Source organism: Antechinus flavipes, chromosome 2 (genome assembly GCF_016432865.1).
Source record: "Antechinus flavipes isolate AdamAnt ecotype Samford, QLD, Australia chromosome 2, AdamAnt_v2, whole genome shotgun sequence".
Taxonomy (NCBI): Eukaryota; Metazoa; Chordata; class Mammalia; order Dasyuromorphia; family Dasyuridae; genus Antechinus; species Antechinus flavipes.
The window spans coordinates 522,388,655-522,406,944 of record NC_067399.1 but is presented as its reverse complement, the minus strand read 5'-3'; the positions used below and the strand labels follow the sequence as shown (position 1 = coordinate 522,406,944).

At 33.5% G+C, this 18,290-nt stretch overlaps 1 protein-coding gene across 2 annotated transcripts in view; it reads left to right on the top strand.

The window, feature by feature from the left end:
- Nucleotides 1–14,166, top strand: part of TRPM7 (transient receptor potential cation channel subfamily M member 7) — a 134,344-nt gene extending 120,178 nt beyond the window's left edge. The window contains exons 32-40 of one of the 2 annotated variants that reach the window (XM_051980642.1): nt 3,991–4,016; nt 6,097–6,147; nt 6,702–6,767; nt 7,171–7,454; nt 7,565–7,647; nt 7,937–8,142; nt 9,239–9,290; nt 10,195–10,301; nt 12,587–14,166. In XM_051980642.1, coding sequence (XP_051836602.1) covers nt 3,991–4,016; nt 6,097–6,147; nt 6,702–6,767; nt 7,171–7,454; nt 7,565–7,647; nt 7,937–8,142; nt 9,239–9,290; nt 10,195–10,301; nt 12,587–12,711 — 1,000 coding nt within the window. In that variant the 3' untranslated portion in view covers nt 12,712–14,166. Of the gene's footprint in view, nt 1–3,990; nt 4,017–6,096; nt 6,148–6,701; nt 6,768–7,170; nt 7,455–7,564; nt 7,648–7,936; nt 8,143–9,218; nt 9,291–10,194; nt 10,302–12,586 lie in introns of those variants that run through there. The other variant, XM_051980643.1, reaches the window with a different exon arrangement.
- Nucleotides 14,167–18,290: the final 4,124 nt, after the last annotated feature.

Below are 18,290 nucleotides of genomic sequence, written 5' to 3'. Positions count from 1 at the left end.
CTCAGTTTCCAGTTCCTTGACACTATAAAAAGGGCTGCTAACAAACATTTTTGCACATATATTTGGTTCTTTTCCCTCTTTTGTGATCCTTTTGGGATACAGACTCAGGAGTGACACCCCTAGATAAAAGAGTTATATCGGTTTTGATAGCCCTTTGGCCATTGTTCTTTGGAATGGCTGAATGAACTCACAACTCCAACAATGCATTAGTGTCCCAGTTTTCCTACATCCCCCCCCAAACATTTTTTCCTGTCATCTAAACCAATTAGAAAGATGTAAAGTGGTACCTCACAGTTGTATTAATTTGCATTTTTCTAAATAATAGTGATTTAGCTGCTTTTCATTTCTTATAGCACAATCGTATCCATCATAATTATGTAATACAATTCATCTAGCCATTCCCCAATGGATGGATATCCCTTCAGTTTCCAAATTCTTTGCCCCCAGAAAAGAGCTGCCATAAATATTTTTGTATATGTTGTTCTTTTTCCTTTTTTTTTTTTTTTTTAATGTCTTTTAGGATGATAAAGACTAATAATGGTTATTGCTGGATCATGGGATATGCATGGTTTTATAGCCCTTTGGGCATTGTTCCAAATGGCTCTATAGAATGGTTGAAAGAGTTCATAACTTGAGCAACATTGCATTAGTGTCTCATTTTCCCTGTATCCCCTTCCAGCATTATCATCATAATTATTAGCCAATTAAACATGTGGTAGTATTTCAGAATTGTTTTAATTTGCATTTTTCTAATCTATATCAAGTTGTATTTTTATACAACAATAGATAGCTATGATTACTTCATTTAAAAATTTATCTTTTGATCATTTATCAATTGAGGAACAGCTCTTATTTTTATAAATTTGACTCAGTTCTATATGTGTTTGAGAAATGAAGCATTTATCAGAGAAACATGCTTCATTTTTTTTTCACAATTACTCTTGCTAACTGTATTTCCCTCATTTATTCTGTTTTCTCTCCCTTTACTCTTCCACTCCTCAAAAGTGTTTTGCTTCTCATTAACTAACCCCTTCCTCAATGTACCCTCTCTTTTCTTACATTCTCCCCATCCATTCCCTTATCTCCTTCCATTCCTACTATCCTGAAGTGTAAGATAGATTTTTATATCCAATTGATGTTTATTACTTCTTACCACATAATAAAATTGCTGTTTGTTCATCCTTTCCTCAATTATTGGATATCTACTTTGATTCCAGTTATTTACTACCACGAAAAGTGGTACTATACATCTGTCTACGTATACAGATAGATATAGATATGTTGATATATGTGGGCCATTTGTCAGTGATCTCCTTGTAGTATATGCCTTTCCATGGATAAGGATATTTTAGCCACTTTATATGCTAAATTCCAAGTTGTTTTCAAGAATGCTGCTAATTCAAGTTTCACTCACAACACACTAGTATACTTTTCTTAAAAATACACCTCCTCCTACCCTCCACACCCTCCCCTCCCCACACACAAATTACAGCTTAGCATCTATATAATGTCTTATGGTTGGCAAAGTACATTGTATATTATCTTGTTTGATCCTCACAATCACCTGGGAAGTAGGTATTATTGTATCCATTTCACAGATGAGGAATCTTGAGACTAAGAGAAGTTATGTCATTTGCCCAATGTCACACAATAAGTTTCTGAAGCAGAACAAATTTGATTCTTTCTACCTCTCAGGTCTAACAGTTTATCCACTGTGCCACTTAGCAACCTCAGTGTTTTGTTTTGCATTCCTCTTTGTATTAGTAATTTGGAACAATTTTTCCTGGTTTTGTTAAAAATTTACAATTGTTCTCTTGAGAACCTGTTATTTATATGCTTTTGTCAACAGTATTTTTGTGTAATTGCAAAATCTAAGAGAAAGAGAAAAAGCACTACAAAAGACATGAATATTTGAGAGTCATCTCACCAAAATGCAGAAAATACTTGCATTGATTCAATTACAGGATACTCTTTAAATAAAGAATAATCTAAACAGCTCCAGCTATACCTTAGGTGTGCCAATATAATGAAAATTACAATATACTAAAGTTAATATAAAGATGTAATGCTATTCGGTCAAACTATCAAAGGATACTTTATATAGAGTTGATTAAAAATAAAAAAAATTCATTAGAGGAACAAAAGATCTAGAATATTAATGAAAAAAACGGTAGGAACAAAATGGGAATAGCCCTTCCAGACATCAAACTGTATTGTAAAGCAGCAATCATAAAAATCATTTAGCTCTAATATAAAAATGGAATCATTGATCACTGCTGCAGACAAGAGAATATTATAATGGAATCATAACAATATTTGATAAATCTGGAAACAAATGACTTGGAATACCTAGAATTTTATGATTCTGTCAGTAGCTGTTTTTATCACTAAACATCTGGAAAATTCACCATTGCTCAGGCATTAGTGGGCAGCAAGGTGACTGGTCCAGAAGACTCCTCGAGTTCAAATCTAGATTCAGATACTTACTAGCTGTGGGGTCCTGGGCAAATCACTTCATCCTGTTTGTCTGCATTACCTCATCTGTAAACTGAGCTGGAGAAGGAAATGGAAAACCATTCCATCACCTCTGCCAAGAAAATCTCAAATAGGCTACCTAAGAATCACCTGGCTGTATATCAGCAAGCTATTAAAGGGAAATACTTCTGGTAGTCAATTTACTTTTGGTAACTTATTTCTTTTGTTAAATCAGTTATGTTTGTTTGGTTGGTTGGGGGGGTGGAAGGGAGTGGTTTATTTGTTGTACAAATTCTATCAGGAAAAACATCCACTTAAGAAACTGAAAGATTGTGTGGAATGTTAGCCTGAAATTTATATATACATCAGAGGAACATTCAAGGCTTATAAGAATTTCCCCAATAAGATATTACCTTAAAGTTGACATTTTTTCCTTAGGAACACATTTGTAAAAATTTTTGTGAAGCTTAATGGAAATAAATGTTTTATTGATAATGGGTTATATATCCCTTTCATTCAGGGAGCCTCTATTTTATATGTATCCATTTATTTCATGACTATCTAATGACATTAAATAGAGAAGCCAACATTTAAGATTCTAAAACTTGGAAGGTCTTAGAAACAATTATAATAAATTCCCTATGTACAAACTTCCTATGTATAATCCCTTCCCCATTTTCAGGAGTTGAATTCTAAATATCACTACAAATGTAGAAATCACTGAATGTGAAACTGTCTGTGGTAAAGTAAATATGAAGAGAATATTATTTATTATAGAGGTAGACCTGCCCTAAAACCATAATTGTTAACCAAGTGATAGATTCTTATATTCAAATTGGGAAATATTGGAAAACAATCAGAGGGAGGTCTTACAATAACATTAGTTTTATTCATGATTGTCATATTTAAAAGCTTCCCCCAAAAAGTAAGTTAAGTGATAGGACATGAGTATATATTTATGTGTGTGTGTGTGTGTGTGTGTGTGTTTGTTTTTTTTTATTTTTTATTAAAGCTTTTTATTTTTCAAAACATATACATGGACAATTTTTCAATGTAAGACCTTGCAAAACCCTGTGTTCCAATTTTCTCCCCTTCCCAATGCCCTCCTCGAGATGGCAAGTAGTCCAATATATGTTAAACATGGTAGAAATATATGTTAACTCCAATATACACATACATACTTATATAGTTATTGTGCCGCACCCCCCAAAAAAAAAGAGAGAGAGAGAAGAGAGAAGCCAAATTAAATGCAAGCAACAAGACGACGAGTGAGAATGCTATGTTGTGAACCACACTCAGTTCTCACAGTTCTCTCTCTGGGTGTAGATGGCTCTCTTTATGACTGAACAATTGGAACTGGTTTGAATCATCTCATTGTTGAAGAGAGCCATGTCCATCAGAATTGATCATCGTATAATTTTGTTGTTGCCATGTATAATGTTCAACATGAGAATATATTAAAAGAAAAGATTTTTACAACTTAATACCTTTTTCCTTTATGTAACATTTCTCCAGGCCACCTGAAGAGGAAACAGCTAATGGTAAGGAGTGAAGTTTCTATACTGTACGGGAATTAGGAATTATGTATGACTTTGTGATTTCATTACCAAATTATCCTAGATATAATGATTTGGGAAAATTAAGATTTGAAGGTATTTCTTTTCTTCTGAAATTAAGATAATGGGATTTTCTTCAGTCTTACCAACTTTATTCTATTTCTCCCTCTGAAATCTTTATTTCTACAATCTCTATATACCATGTTTCTTCTAGATGGTAAATTACCCTCTTCTTCAATCATACTATTAAAAATAATGGTCAGAAATTCAAAACTCGGATACAGTACCCATGAGGTTGATGATCTCTTTTTTTTTTTTTTTTTTAATTTTTATTTAATAATTACTTCATATTGACAGAATCCATGCCAGGGTAATTTTTTTACAGCATTATCCCTTGCACTCATTTCTGTTCTGATTTTTCCCCTCCCTCCCTCCATCCCCTCCCCTAGATGGCAAGCAGTCCTATATATGTTAGATATGTTGCAGTATATCCTAGATACAATATATGTTTGCAGAACCGAACAGTTCTCTTGTTGCACAGGGAGAATTGGATTCAGAAGGTATAAATAACCCGGGAAGAAAAACAAATATGCAGATAGTTCACATTCATTTCCCGGTGTTCTTTCTTTGGGTGTAGCTGCTTCTGTCCGTCATTTATCAATTGAAACTCAGGTCTCTTTGTCAAAGAAATCCACTTCCATCAAAATATGTCCTCATACGATATCGTTGTCGAAGTGTATAATGATCTCCTAGTTCTGCTCATTTCACTTAGCATCAGTTCATGTAAGTCTTGCCAGTCCTCTCTGTATTCATCCTGCTGGTCATTTCTTACAGAACAATAATATTCCATAACATTCATATACCACAATTTACCCAGCCATTCTCCAATTGATGGGCATCCATTTTCCAGTTTCTAGCCACCACAAAAAGGGCTGCTACAAACATTTTGGCACATACAGGTCCCTTTCCCTTCTTTAGTATTTCTTTGGGATATAAGGGCCCAGCAGTGTTTCTATTGGGCTTATATCCCAAAGATGATCTCTTTTTGATGTTTTACTTTTTTTTTTTTTTTTTGGATGTTTTACATTTCATTTGCTCATCTTATAATAGGTACACAGTTATTCTGATTTCATGCCCATAACAGCAGTCTGGTTAACTCGATTACACTGAACTCAGATCCTCAACTATTAAATATCAAAGAAACTAAAAAATGTAAGAGGAGAGGCTTTTGTAATGATCTGACCCCTACATTTTTGTCTCTGTTCTCATCACCCTTTAAGTCTCACGCTTAGAATCCCACCTCCCTACCTCAGAACATGGTAGACAATTGTGGCTGATCAAGAAGACAATGAAAGTGTACTGAAAACAGTACATTACATTCGTTGTCCTCATTTTTACATGTAAACTTAGGTTAACTAAACATCAAAATAAATACACAGTACCTGTGCTCTCTCTCAAATGTTTCCACATCTTCCCACATCCAGTATGCAATTTGACAGGGACCTTTTAATGCATTTCAAACAACACAGTGTCATTTTACTATTGCCTCATTTAACCAGATTAAATTCCTTCTTTTATTTATTTATTTGTTTTTCCTGGGGCAATTGGGGTTAAGTGATTTGCCCAGGGTCACACAGCCAGGAAGTGGTGTGTTTCAGTTCAGATTTGAACTCAGGTCCTCCTGATTTCAGTTAGTTCTCTATCTACACCACCAACTAGCTTCCTCTAAATTCCCTCTTTTAAAAAAAAAATAATTTGCCTATTTTTGTTTTGAATTAATTTCTTGAATTCCTCTCAAAAATGGATTTTTTTCTTTCTTGAATGTGTAATAGGAAACTAATTTCTTTTAACTTTTTAAACATTACTTTCTACCTATTCTTCCTGTTTCTTGTATGTACTTGATTGTTTGCTTATTGTCTCAATTAGAATTTGAGTTCTTGGAGGGCATGGACTTGTTTTGCCTTTCTTTAGATCCCTAGTTCTTGTTGACTTGCTTGTTGACTGACTGATAAACATCCAGACCAGTTAATTCTGTAGAGTCACACTTATTTCTTTGCCTTTTTAGGTATTGCGTCTCCTTTTAAGCCAGTTATGGATATAAATTACTACTATTCAGGTCAGTGATTTCAAAAATTGAAAATGAAAATGTCACTTCTTCTGGAAATAAATCTGTTAAAAATTTGCAGAATAAAAAAAAACAAAACTTGCATTTAAAACCTTCCATGTATGACTTCAGCCTGCCTTTCCAGACTTTGCTATTATTATTATTACCACACATGTACTGTGTTCCAGTAGAATTGGTCTGTTTGCTCTTTCCTAACTCAGCAGCGTACCTTCTTCACATGTGTTGTCCCACAGGCCTGCTTTACATCCCATTTTTGCCCTCTGTAATCTTGTAGTTCCTTCAAGATTCAATTCAGGTGCCATCTCCAACATATATCCCCCCACGTATTTTTAGTACTTTCATCAGATTTTATTGCTGCTATCTGTTTAAATGTTACTTGGTACTCATTCTTCCAAATGAATTCCAAATTCTTTACAGATAGGGATAGGCTTTTTTCTTTTTATTCCCAGTAGCCAGCATGATGCCTTGCATGTAGTTTGTACTTCATAAAGACTTGTTGAATGAATGGATATTTAAAGTTTTAGTTTTGCATACTTGTTTTGCAGCTGTGGAAAGAAATAACTTGATGAGGTTGTCACAAAGCATTCCATTCACCCCTGTGCCTCCAAGAGGTAAAAATAAATAAAATAATTTCTTATGTTCATTTTTAATTTGTCATAATATTTATGAGGATTGGAAGGGTCTCACAAAGGTTACTTTTGCTTGCTTCCATATTTAAGTCATTACTTCAAAGAAAACAACTAGAAGCATAAAAGCTTTCTAACCCATTCCCTAGATATAAAGTGATATGCTACAAATAGTGTATGTATTTGGCAAACTAAAAGTATATTTAACATTTTTAAATTGAATGCTTAAAAGAATTCATTTTTAAATTCAAAACCAAAAATTTAGACTGGCTTGTTGATAGTTTCTTTTAGTCATTTTTTAAATGTTATTTCTGGTTGTATTTTATTAACTTGTTTTTTGATACAGATGTACTAGTTTAAGGTTAACATGATGCCCTTGGTATTGCAGGTGAGCCAGTCACAGTGTATCGGCTAGAAGAAAGTTCTCCCAACATCCTGAATAATAGCATGTCATCTTGGTCACAACTAGGACTGTGTGCGAAAATAGAATTTTTAAGTAAAGAAGAAATGGGAGGAGGTTTACGTAGAGCTGTCAAAGTACTGTGTACTTGGTCAGAATATGAAATCCTCAAATCAGGGCATCTTTATATCATCAAATCCTTTCTTCCTGAAGTAGTCAATACATGGTCAAGTGTTTACAAAGAAGACACAGTACTGCATCTCTGTCTCAGAGTAAGTGATAGTAACTGTATGGAAGTAGAAAATAGCCTTTATTTTCTGCAACATAATAATAAATACAAGAATTTGTATTTAGTAGTTTAGTTGAAGTTTTTCTTCCCTAGGAAATCCAGCAACAGAGAGCAGCACAAAAGCTTACCTTTGCTTTCAACCAAATGAAGCCAAAATCTATTCCATATTCTCCAAGGTAAATCTTTTGATCAGTTCATTCTTGAATCCTGTACCAAATGGAGAGAGGGTTGCTTTTTTTTAAATATCATAGTTGGTGTTCAATATTTTGTACTTTCACTATTGTTTCAGTATGTCATATTGATGTCAATGTACTTATATATCAAAGTATGTGGGATATTGTATGTTGTCGACTAAATAAGAAAGATTTGATTTTTAAAAAGTAAATATTCTTTGAAATTTCAAGTAACTAAATTGACCTTATTTGGTACTTAATATTTATCAATATTTTTCAAAATTGATTGAAGGTTCCTAGAAGTTTTCCTGCTATATTGCCATTCTGCTGGACAGTGGTTTGCTGTAGAAGAATGTATGACTGGAGAGTTTAGAAAATATAACAATAATAATGGCGATGAAATAATCCCAACCAATACTCTGGAAGAAATCATGCTAGCCTTTAGCCATTGGACATATGAATATACAAGAGGGGAGTTGTTGGTACTTGATTTACAAGGTAAATTAAATTAAATTTTGCCTAAGGAGAAAAGGCAGCTGTTATAAATGACTAAAATTGCTTCTTATTCTCAAGTTGACGTGTACCCCTTACTCCTCCTTTTTTTGGTTTTAGGTTTGATCAGTTTGATCTTTGAGTGAGGGAACTAAAGAACCAAAACAAGAAATGTTATTCTTAGACTCTTAATAATCTAACAAGAATTACAGTGAGCACATCAATTGTATACAGTGGAATAGTTGAAAACTTTTAAGTTTGTAAACTGTTGTCACTAAAATCTTGCTTTATATAACTTTTTAATAATAGGCTTAATTTGAGCTGCTTGTTTTCCTCTAAGTTTGATGTCTAATTGTTCATGAGAGGTAGTTATTTTTAATTTTCATTGTCTCATCTCCAAGGATTCATCTATTCCAGATGAATATTCCAGTTAACTAGATCATGTCTAAACAAAGTCTCTCTTTAAGACCCTGTTAAACATCACCTCTTTCACTAATGAATTTATAATAGATTTATTTGGTCTCCTTGTAACTTAAAACAAAAATTATTATTCTTGATATTTTTTAGAGGTAGCATGAGCTAAGAGACAGAGCAAAAAAAAAAAAAAAAAATCTACTCCTGACACTAACTACAGGAAAGTCATTTAACCTTAAAGCTTCGGTTTCTTCTAAGTTAAAAAAAAGAAAGAAAGAAAATTAAAAAATTTTAGTTGTTAGTACTCCCTACTTTCTGATGTTAGAAGGATCAAATTGGGTATTGGCTGTAGATTATCCTGAAAACATTGAGTCTCCTTTTAATAATGATAAATGATTAAGGCAAACCTTTTGCAGAGTTGTTCCTCCCTTGGCTTGCACATAAAAATGGATGCCAAAAGAGACCAGTCCTCCTCACTTGTCAGCTCTGACATTTGTTTCCCAGTAATTCGAAAAGTTATGCTTATTATAACAGCTGGTACACTGCATCAGGAAGTCAGACTAAAACAAGTAGTTTGAGAAGATATTCTTATACCTGAAAAGGAAATAAAAAACTCAATGAAAATTGTAGTATGCCATGACAATAACAAATTTCTTATGCCATAAAAGTCTCTCTTTTGTTTATAAAGGTGTGGGTGAAAATCTGACAGATCCATCTGTGATAAAAGCAGGAGAAAAGAGGTAATATTGGATTTAACGGCTTTTTTAATGCATGCACAGCTCAGTATACATTAAAACTTTATAAAAGTTAAGGAAGAGGAAAAGTTTAAATAAGACAACTTAATTCAGACAAGTTCCTTAATGGAACTTGAAGTTTAATGGTGGGTTATGATAAACACACATAACTATGACCACCCCCCCAAAAAAAAAAAGTATATTAAATAAGTTGTGATATGAGAAGATAATGGAATATTATTATTCTATTAAAAATGATAAGATGATTTTGGAAAAATGTACATGAACTGATACTGAGCGAAACAAGCAGAACTAAGAATACATTGTACACAATAACAGTAAGAATGTATAGTGACCAGCTATAAAAGATTCAATTCCTCTCAGTGGTTTAGTGATCCAAGGTAGTCCTGATAGACTTTGGACAGAAAATCTCATCTGCATGCAGAAAAAAGAACTAAAAAGACTGAATGTAAATCAACTTTTGCTATGTTCACTTCTTTTTGTTTGTTTTTTCTCTCCTGTGGTTTTTCCCTTTTTCTTTGATTTTTTTCTTCCAACTTGATTCATGAAACAATGTTTTATTCATAAATATTTTTTTAAGAAAAAAATAGTATATTATAAAAATTGGCAGTAAATGTGTGTGTGGCTAGGGAAAGTTCAGAGAAGGATTCATGGAAAAGGAGATATATAAGGTGGGCTTTAAAGAGGAATTCAGGAGGTGAAGACATTACAGGTATGAGGAACAACATCAGCAAAGACCCAGATGTACAATCATTAAATGAAAGCATCGGGTGTGGAAATAAAGGGGCCAGGGTGTTCTAGGGGTGGAGGGAGGGAGAGGAAGAGATTATTTATAAGCCTGAAATCAGGTTGTGAAATTTAAATGTTGCTTGTTCATGATTATTCAAAGGTCATCTGACATGGTTTTTGGACCAGCAAACCTAGGAGAAGATGCAATAAAGAACTTCAGAGCAAAGCATCACTGCAATTCTTGCTGTAGAAAACTTAAGCTTCCAGGTAAAGATTTTCTTTTCATATCACACATGTAACCAATTAGACCAGTCTTGGGCTTTTTCCTATCTGTCAGACCATAAGTTTTTGTTCTTGTTTTTTACAAAGGAATACTTGCCTAGGTGTGGGTGTCAACTATCTCTGTCCACACCTTCCTGAGGAGAATCATCATATTAGCGTTATGAACCTGTTGTCACTGGAAGTTAAAGCTTTAGGAAATGAGATTTGATTGGGTGAAATTAAAAGGTTAGCATTAGATCCAAAAAGATAGAACTTTAGTCACTGTACTATTCAGTTTTCAACTCAAATGAACTTTTATTGAATATCTGGCATTGTACTGGTTGCTATAGATACAGAAACACAATGTAAACTCTCACTTTTAAGGATTTTCTATTATAATGGAGGTAAAACTATTTATACAGGCAAATTTATGCAAAATGAAATACAAAGCACTTCTCTAGAAAAGAAGCTCTATAACAATAAGTGGGTCCTGAAAGGCCTCTTGTTTAGAGTATTTGAACTGAGTTTTAAAGGAAGCTAGGGTTGCTACTGGGTAGATAATGAGCAGGGGCAGTATTTCAGCATCACAACCTTGTGGACAAAATATGGAATGTTGTCTTTGAGACACAGTAAATAAATGAATTTGTTTTGATATGTAGGGGACAAAATAGAGAACATGTTAACATGAGAAATTCAAGATTTTAATGAAACTATAGTTCTGAGGTTCTCAAACAATAATACATGTTAATTAAATTGGTACCCAATGAAACGAATGTGAACTATCTGCATTTTTGTTTTTCTTCCCGGGTTATTTATACCTTCTGAATCCAATTCTCCCTATGCAACAAGAGAACTGTTCGGTTCTGCAAACATATTTTGTATCTAAGATATACTGCAACATATCCAACATATAAAGGACTGCTTGCCATCTAGGGGAGGGGGTAGAGGGAGGGAGGGGAAAAAAAAATCGGAACAGAAACGAGTGTCAATATAATTATTAAATAAAAAATTAAAAAAATAAAAAAATAAAAAATAAATTGGTACCCAATATGATTTGTGAAACAGTTAATTGATGAAAGCAAATGTTAAAACTTTTTCAAAGCTGGATTTCTGTACATAATAAAAGTCTCTATAGCGGAATGCCAAGACTAATAAATACTTGTAAGATAAGCTTCTAATTAAAAGCTTTAAAGATTTATGATATTAGAACTTTTCTAGGGACTGAATTATGCATATGAACTGAATAAGCAACATTCTAGAATTTAATCATGTATTTATTGAATGCATTTGCAGAGATGAAAGGCATGTTTAGCACAATGAATTCTCTATGTGCTCATAGAATAGCCTGAATACAGTAGTCAGAAGTCATTTATATTTGGTTTTAGGATATTTTTTTTTTTGTTAGCAGATTACCTTTTTTTTTTTTTAACTTAATAGTTCTGTTTACATCTGGTCAGTAATAAAATTAATTTGTGTTCCTAAACAGACTATGGAAAAAAAATAGCCTTAGACTTGAAATTTGAGAGTAGACAAGATTGCATTTATTCCAGGAAGATAATTAAATATTCAATTAGATCACTTTGTAAACTATAAAATATCATATAGATATGAGTTGACAATCATCATTGTTAATAGTAATAATAACAAATTAATAATAAAATATAGTAATAATAACAAATATCTAACAACAAAATTATAGTTGAATCCATTTTAGTTTAAGCTACACATCAAATTTTAAATCTTTCCATTTTCTTCCAAAATATGACAGCATAATTGAGTCACATTGAATTATAAAAAATGAATGTATGCTTTATAAAACATGGAAAAATAGAAACAGCTCTATTTACATAGGATTTCTATTTACATAGTATTTTGCATACATTGTTCTGTGATCTTCATAACAACCTATGGAGGTAGTGATAGTTAGATCTCTATCTTGTAAATCAGAAAACTGAGGTTTCCTGACTGACTTTTCCATGATCATATAATGAATTAGCAGCAGCTAGGCCTCAAATTCCTCAGATCTCTTGATTCTCTGATGCAATGCTTTATTATACACACTGATTTTAATAGTTTTAATATTTACACATAATTATTTTAAAGAGATACATATTTACACTAAAAGTGTTTCATCATGTTATTTATTGAAATCGTATGACTCAGTTTCATACTTGAACTTTTAAGAGTATGTACTAGGTTAGAGATATTGCAGAAAATTGATTAATTGTCCAGTTGTAAGAAATACTTACCTCTTTTTCTTTTTTCTGACTTTTTTTGGGGGGGTAATGTAGATCTGAAGAGGAATGACTACACACCCGATAAAAATCTGTTTCCTCAGGATGATTCTCCAGATTTGAGTGTTGAGCCTGGAAGTTCTACCAAAGAATCACCTAATTCTATTCGTCTGATGCTATAATCATGGATTTTGCCTACACCTCCCAAACATGTTGTTAATTTAACTTTTCCTTAAGGAGGAAGCTGTGAGGTGATGCAGGTGGTAGGTCCAGGGAGAGTCTGGTGATACTCCACGTCCTGGTCACTGTCTCAAAGCCTAATTAAAGTAGTGAGTCAGTAATTGTCTACAGGACACGGCTGGCAGTCAAGTTTTAAAGGTAAAAAAGAATTAGTATTTATAACTTTTAAAAGGGCTCCTTTTAGCAGAAGATTTAATTTGACTTTGTTCTGGTGAAGAGGATAATTCCTCTTTCTCATATGGTGCAATATCCCGTTAACCAAAGTCATGTTTTGTTAAAGCAGAATGTGTTTGGCAGCTGGTTTTCTGCCAATCACTTGGAGAAATGAAGTGATCATACCCAGCCTCCTCATAAGTTAAAAGCCAAGGTCAGCCTCCAAGTGTCTCATTGATGTCTAGATAATGAAGTCTCTGGTTCTCACCTACATATTTATTACTCATTGGATTAGGAAAGAGTCCTAAAAATATTAGATTCAAAGGATTTGAGAAGATTGAGTGGAAGATCAAAATGAGCATTTTTCTAATAAACACTGTTTCCTGAATCAGGGTCAGGCTCCATGTTTAAAGATGGAGACAGTTTTTGTCAGTAGAGCCCTAATTGTGCAAAATTGTTTTATACATTATTTTATCAAGTCACTGTTCCATAGTAACAGGTAAAGCCATGATAGACTGGTATGACACACCTGTATAGAAGGAAAAAGTACTTGCGGTTCAAAAGTTGCCTTGTAAGAAAACCTAGAAGTGCTTTTTGTCTGTAGTAACTTCAGAAGTGACATATTTTCCAAAGATCTATAGACCAGTATATCAAATTCGAATGTACACATGAACTTCTAATTGTAATTAAAATTGTGTAGGAACATCTTGAACTACTTTTGGTTTTGGTACTTATTTAAGAAATGAATTGAGTTGGATTGTCATTATGTTATGTCGGGAGATTGCAATGCAACTTTATGCCAAGAAAATATAATGTAACTGCCCCAAATATTGTTGAATATTCAACAAGAAAAACCTGTTTCTGACTGAAGTTTCATGCTTCAATTGTATTTTTTTAGTTTCTTTTTTGTTTGTTAGGTACTAATTGTAATTTTAACCGAGGGGCAATATAGTGCTCCATTTATATTTGTAGTGTATCTTATAGATACAAAAGCAAGGCAAGAACACAATAGCTGTTTAAATGGTGTTTTATGTTGATTGGGGGGGAAATGGGGAGAGGAGAGAAATGAAAAGTGTATTACTTAAAAGACATACTGTATACATTTTGTATCATTAAATCTTTAAAAGAATCTAAATAAATTTATTCTTGTTTACAGATGTTAAGTGTGTTGAATTATTCAGGGAGGAAAACGCCTGTTAAGTTTTCATATAATAGATGTGAAATAAATATGAATTATTTCCATAGTTAGTCTTGCTTTTTTTTTTTTAACCTAAGACATTTTTTCTTACACCTCAAACATTTTGTGATTTCCTATAATTCTCTTTTCTAAAATTCAGTAACATTGTAATTGGGATGACGGAGGGATTGTCCTAAGGCAGGAAAAAGAAGAATCTTCAGATGCCAGCGAGAAGCCTAATGTATGTTGGTCACATCTTCTGCAAGTCTTATTTAACATTCCCATCTCAGTTTCATCATCCTGGTCAAGAGATCAACAATAAATTATAAAGTTATGATTTCTACTTACCAAGTTTCCATAGTAAAACCCATTCTTCCAGTTCCAATTTGTATATTAAATTTGTTTCATTTGTCTCCTAAAAAAAAGTACAGTGCACCCATCCATCCACAAATCTTGAGTTTGTACCCATGCAATAACTATGTTCCCTTAGGCTGACTGAAGTAGGAGACCAGGTCAAGTAACAGGATGAATAGAGCATAGAAGAAAAGGTTCTATAAAAGAAATGTAATTGGTTCTAAGGCTCACAAGGAAGGCCACTGACAAGGGGAAAAAAAACATTAAGGAGGAGGAATATCAATTAAATAGTTTTTTTACTTTCAATTTTATTGATCTCTCCTTTCATTTTTAGAATTTCAAGTTTAGCATTTGACTGGGGGGTTTTAATTTGTTCCTTTTCTAGCATTTTCAGTTTCAAGCCCAATTCATTGACCTTCTCTTTCTCTATTTTATACAAATAGGCCTCTAGAGATATGAAATTTCCCCTTATACTGCTTTGGCTGCATCCCACACATTTTGGTATGACGTCTCATTATTGTCGTTTTCTTGGGTGAAGTTATTGTCTATGTCTATGATTTGCTGTTTCACCCAATCATTCTTAGTATGAGATTATTTAGTTTCCAATTATTTTCTGGTCTACTTTCCCCTGGCTTTTTGAGTGTAATTTTTATTGTATCATGGTCTGAAAAGGATGCATTTACTATTTCTGCCTTACTGCATTTGAGTTGAAGGTTTTTATGTCCTAATAGATGGTCAGTTTTTGTATAGGTTCCATGAACTGCTGAAAAGAAAGTGTATTCCTTTCTGTCTCTATTTCGTTTTCTCCAGAGATCTAGCATATCTAACTTTTCTAGTATTCTATTTACCTCTGATTTATTTCTTATTTATTTTGTGGTTTGATTTATCTAATTCTGAGAGTGCAAGGTTGAGATCTCCCACTATTATAGTTTTGCTGTCTATTTCTTTTTGCAGCTCTCTTAATTTCTCTTTTAAGAATTTAGATGCCACACCACTTGGTGCATATATGTTTAATATTGATATTGCTTCATTATCTATGCTACTTTTTAACAAGATATAGTGCCCTTCCTTATCTCTTTTAATTAGATCAATTTTTGCTTTAGCTTGATCTCAGATCAAGCTACCCCTGCTTTTTTGACTTCACCTGAAGCATAGTAGATTCTGCTCTAATCTTTTACCTTTACTCTGCATGTATTTCCCTGCTTCAGGTGTGTTTCCTGTAAACAACATATTGTAGGATTCTGGCTTTTGATCCATTCTGCTAACCGCTTCCTCTTTATGGGGGGGGGGAGTTTATCCCGTTCATATTTATGGTTAAAATTACCAATTTTGTAGTAAGATAGGGGGAGGAACTTTAAAGTGGGGGAGGGATATTAAAAAGGGAGAGCTGTGAGAAGCAAGTGGTGCTCACAAGTTACTGGGGAGTCAGGTAAGAGGGAAAGAAAGAAGGGAGAAAAGCATAAACGGGTTAACAAGATGGCAAGTAATAAGGAGGAGGAATATCAAAGAAGCAACAATATCTGGATGGGGTGGGAAAGATTGATGAAGAGAAGGCTCAACTTTTGCTAAAACAGTTGCAGATGTGTTTGATCAACCGTTGTTGGCAATCTTTGAAAGATTGTGGAGAACAGAAAAATAAGAGATTGGAAGAGGGCAAGTGTTCCAAAAATTGAAGAAAATTGAGTCAATTTATGTTAGCCCAGGGACTTCACTAATTACTAGCTATATTTTAAAATGTTTTTAAAGGAATGTTTCTTTAAAACATCTCCAAAAGGAATTGGTTATCAGAAAGAGGTAGAATATCTTAGATGTAAAGTTAGAAAGGATCTCAAGAGTGAGATAACTTTAAGAGTAGAAAAATTAGGTGATTTTCCCAGTATCACTAAAGTAAATATCAAAAGGATAATTTGAAATAAAATTCTCTGGTTAATTCAGTGCATCCAGTATATAACTTGATTTTCAGAAAACATTTGGCCAATACTTTTACCTTCATGGAAAAGATTGGTTCCCCCATTAGAAAGTAAGTTCTTTGAGGATAGGAATTGTTTCATTCTCTGCTTATATCCTCAGAGCCTAGCAGAGTGCCAGACACGGGCTGGTTCACTTCAGAAATGCTTGTTGAGGGGCAGCCACCCAGCTGGGCTCTCCCAACCCTTCCCTCCCAGGACTCTAGCCATGAACTAGAACCATGGGAGGTTAAGGTGAGGTATTCTTCCTGCCCAAGAATTAGGTAAGCTAGAAAAGGTCTTTGACAATGGATACTGCACACAGTAAGGGAGGGTCAGGCAAGTACAAAGAATCCTTTATATAGAGGAAAGGAATACATGTGGTCAGTCATAGGAGAGAAAAGATGGATCTAGAAATAAATATGGCAAACAGATGTCCAAATGGATCAAGAAATCTCAGGGTAATTAAGTGGCTCAGTGGAGAGAGCACTCAGGAGGACTCGAGTTCAAATTTGACCTCAGACACATGACACTTCCTAACTGTGACCCTGGATAAGCCACTTATCCCCAATTGCCTCAGAGGAAATAAAAGGAAATTTATCTCACCCCAAAGGGAAATTGGAGGGGAAGGCAATAAAAAAGAGTGAAGGAGGAGGAGGAGAGTGGGAACACTAAGGGAGACAATAGAAGCAAAAGGTTAGAAGGAGGACAGGGTAAAAAGACTTAACAAAAGGAAAAAAGATGGAGGAAAATATATAACTGTGAAGGCTGTGTACACCTATAAAATGGAAACAGCAAAATATTCATCAGAATCCAACAATATTCAGTTTATAAAAGACACTTGAAAAAGAGGCAAACAGTTAAAGTAAGGAGATGGAGCAGAATCTATTATTCTTCTAAAGAGAAAAAAAAAAGCAGAGGTAGCAATTAAATTATGCAAAAATAAGCCTAGTTAAAAGAGATAATCAGGGGAAATGATTTTTTTACATGAAACAATGGTTTATTCATTCCCATAAAAGCAAAATTTTCTTTAAAAGTGTTAAGTTGGTTATACCATAGCCTCAAAAGTAACATAAAAGTCTATAAATGAGATAGTTGAACATCTCATTATAGTTCTTATTTTACTTTTTTTTTTGATACTTGATTGTCATTTTCTTTTCTAAAGTAGCTTTTTAATTTTCAAAATATATGCAAAGATAGGTTTCAACATTCATCCTTGCAAAACCTTGTGTTCCAAATTTTTCTTCCACCCTTACCCCCATTCCAAGTAATCCAATTTTTGTTAAATGTGCAATTCTTCAATACATATTTCCACAATTATTTTGCTGAACAAGAAAAATCAGATCTAAAAGGGAAAAAAATGAGAAAGAAAACAAAAATCAAGCAAACAAAAGTGAAAATGCTACATTGTGATCCACACTCAATTCCCACAGTCCTCTCTCTGAGTGTAGATGACTCTCTTCATGACAAGATCATTGGGACTGGCCTGGATCATCTCATTGTTGAAGAGAGCCACATCCATCAGAATTGATCATCATATAATCTTGTTGCCATGTACAATGATCTCCTGGTTCTGTTCACTTCACTGAGCATCAGTTCATGTAAATCTCTCCAGGCCTTTCTGAAATCATCCTGCTGTTTGTTTCTTACAGAACAATAACATTCCATAACATTCATATACCATAACTTATTCAGCCATTCTCCAACTGATGGGCATCCACTTAGTTTCCACTTCCTTAGAACTATGAAAAGGGCTGCCACAAACATTTTTGGACATGTGGATAAGAGAAAATAATTTTGATAAAAAGTTGATAATGTAGCAATGAAGTAATACATACAAGTTTCTTTTCTCAAATTTATAGAGAAATTGAGTCTAATTTAAAAACAAAAA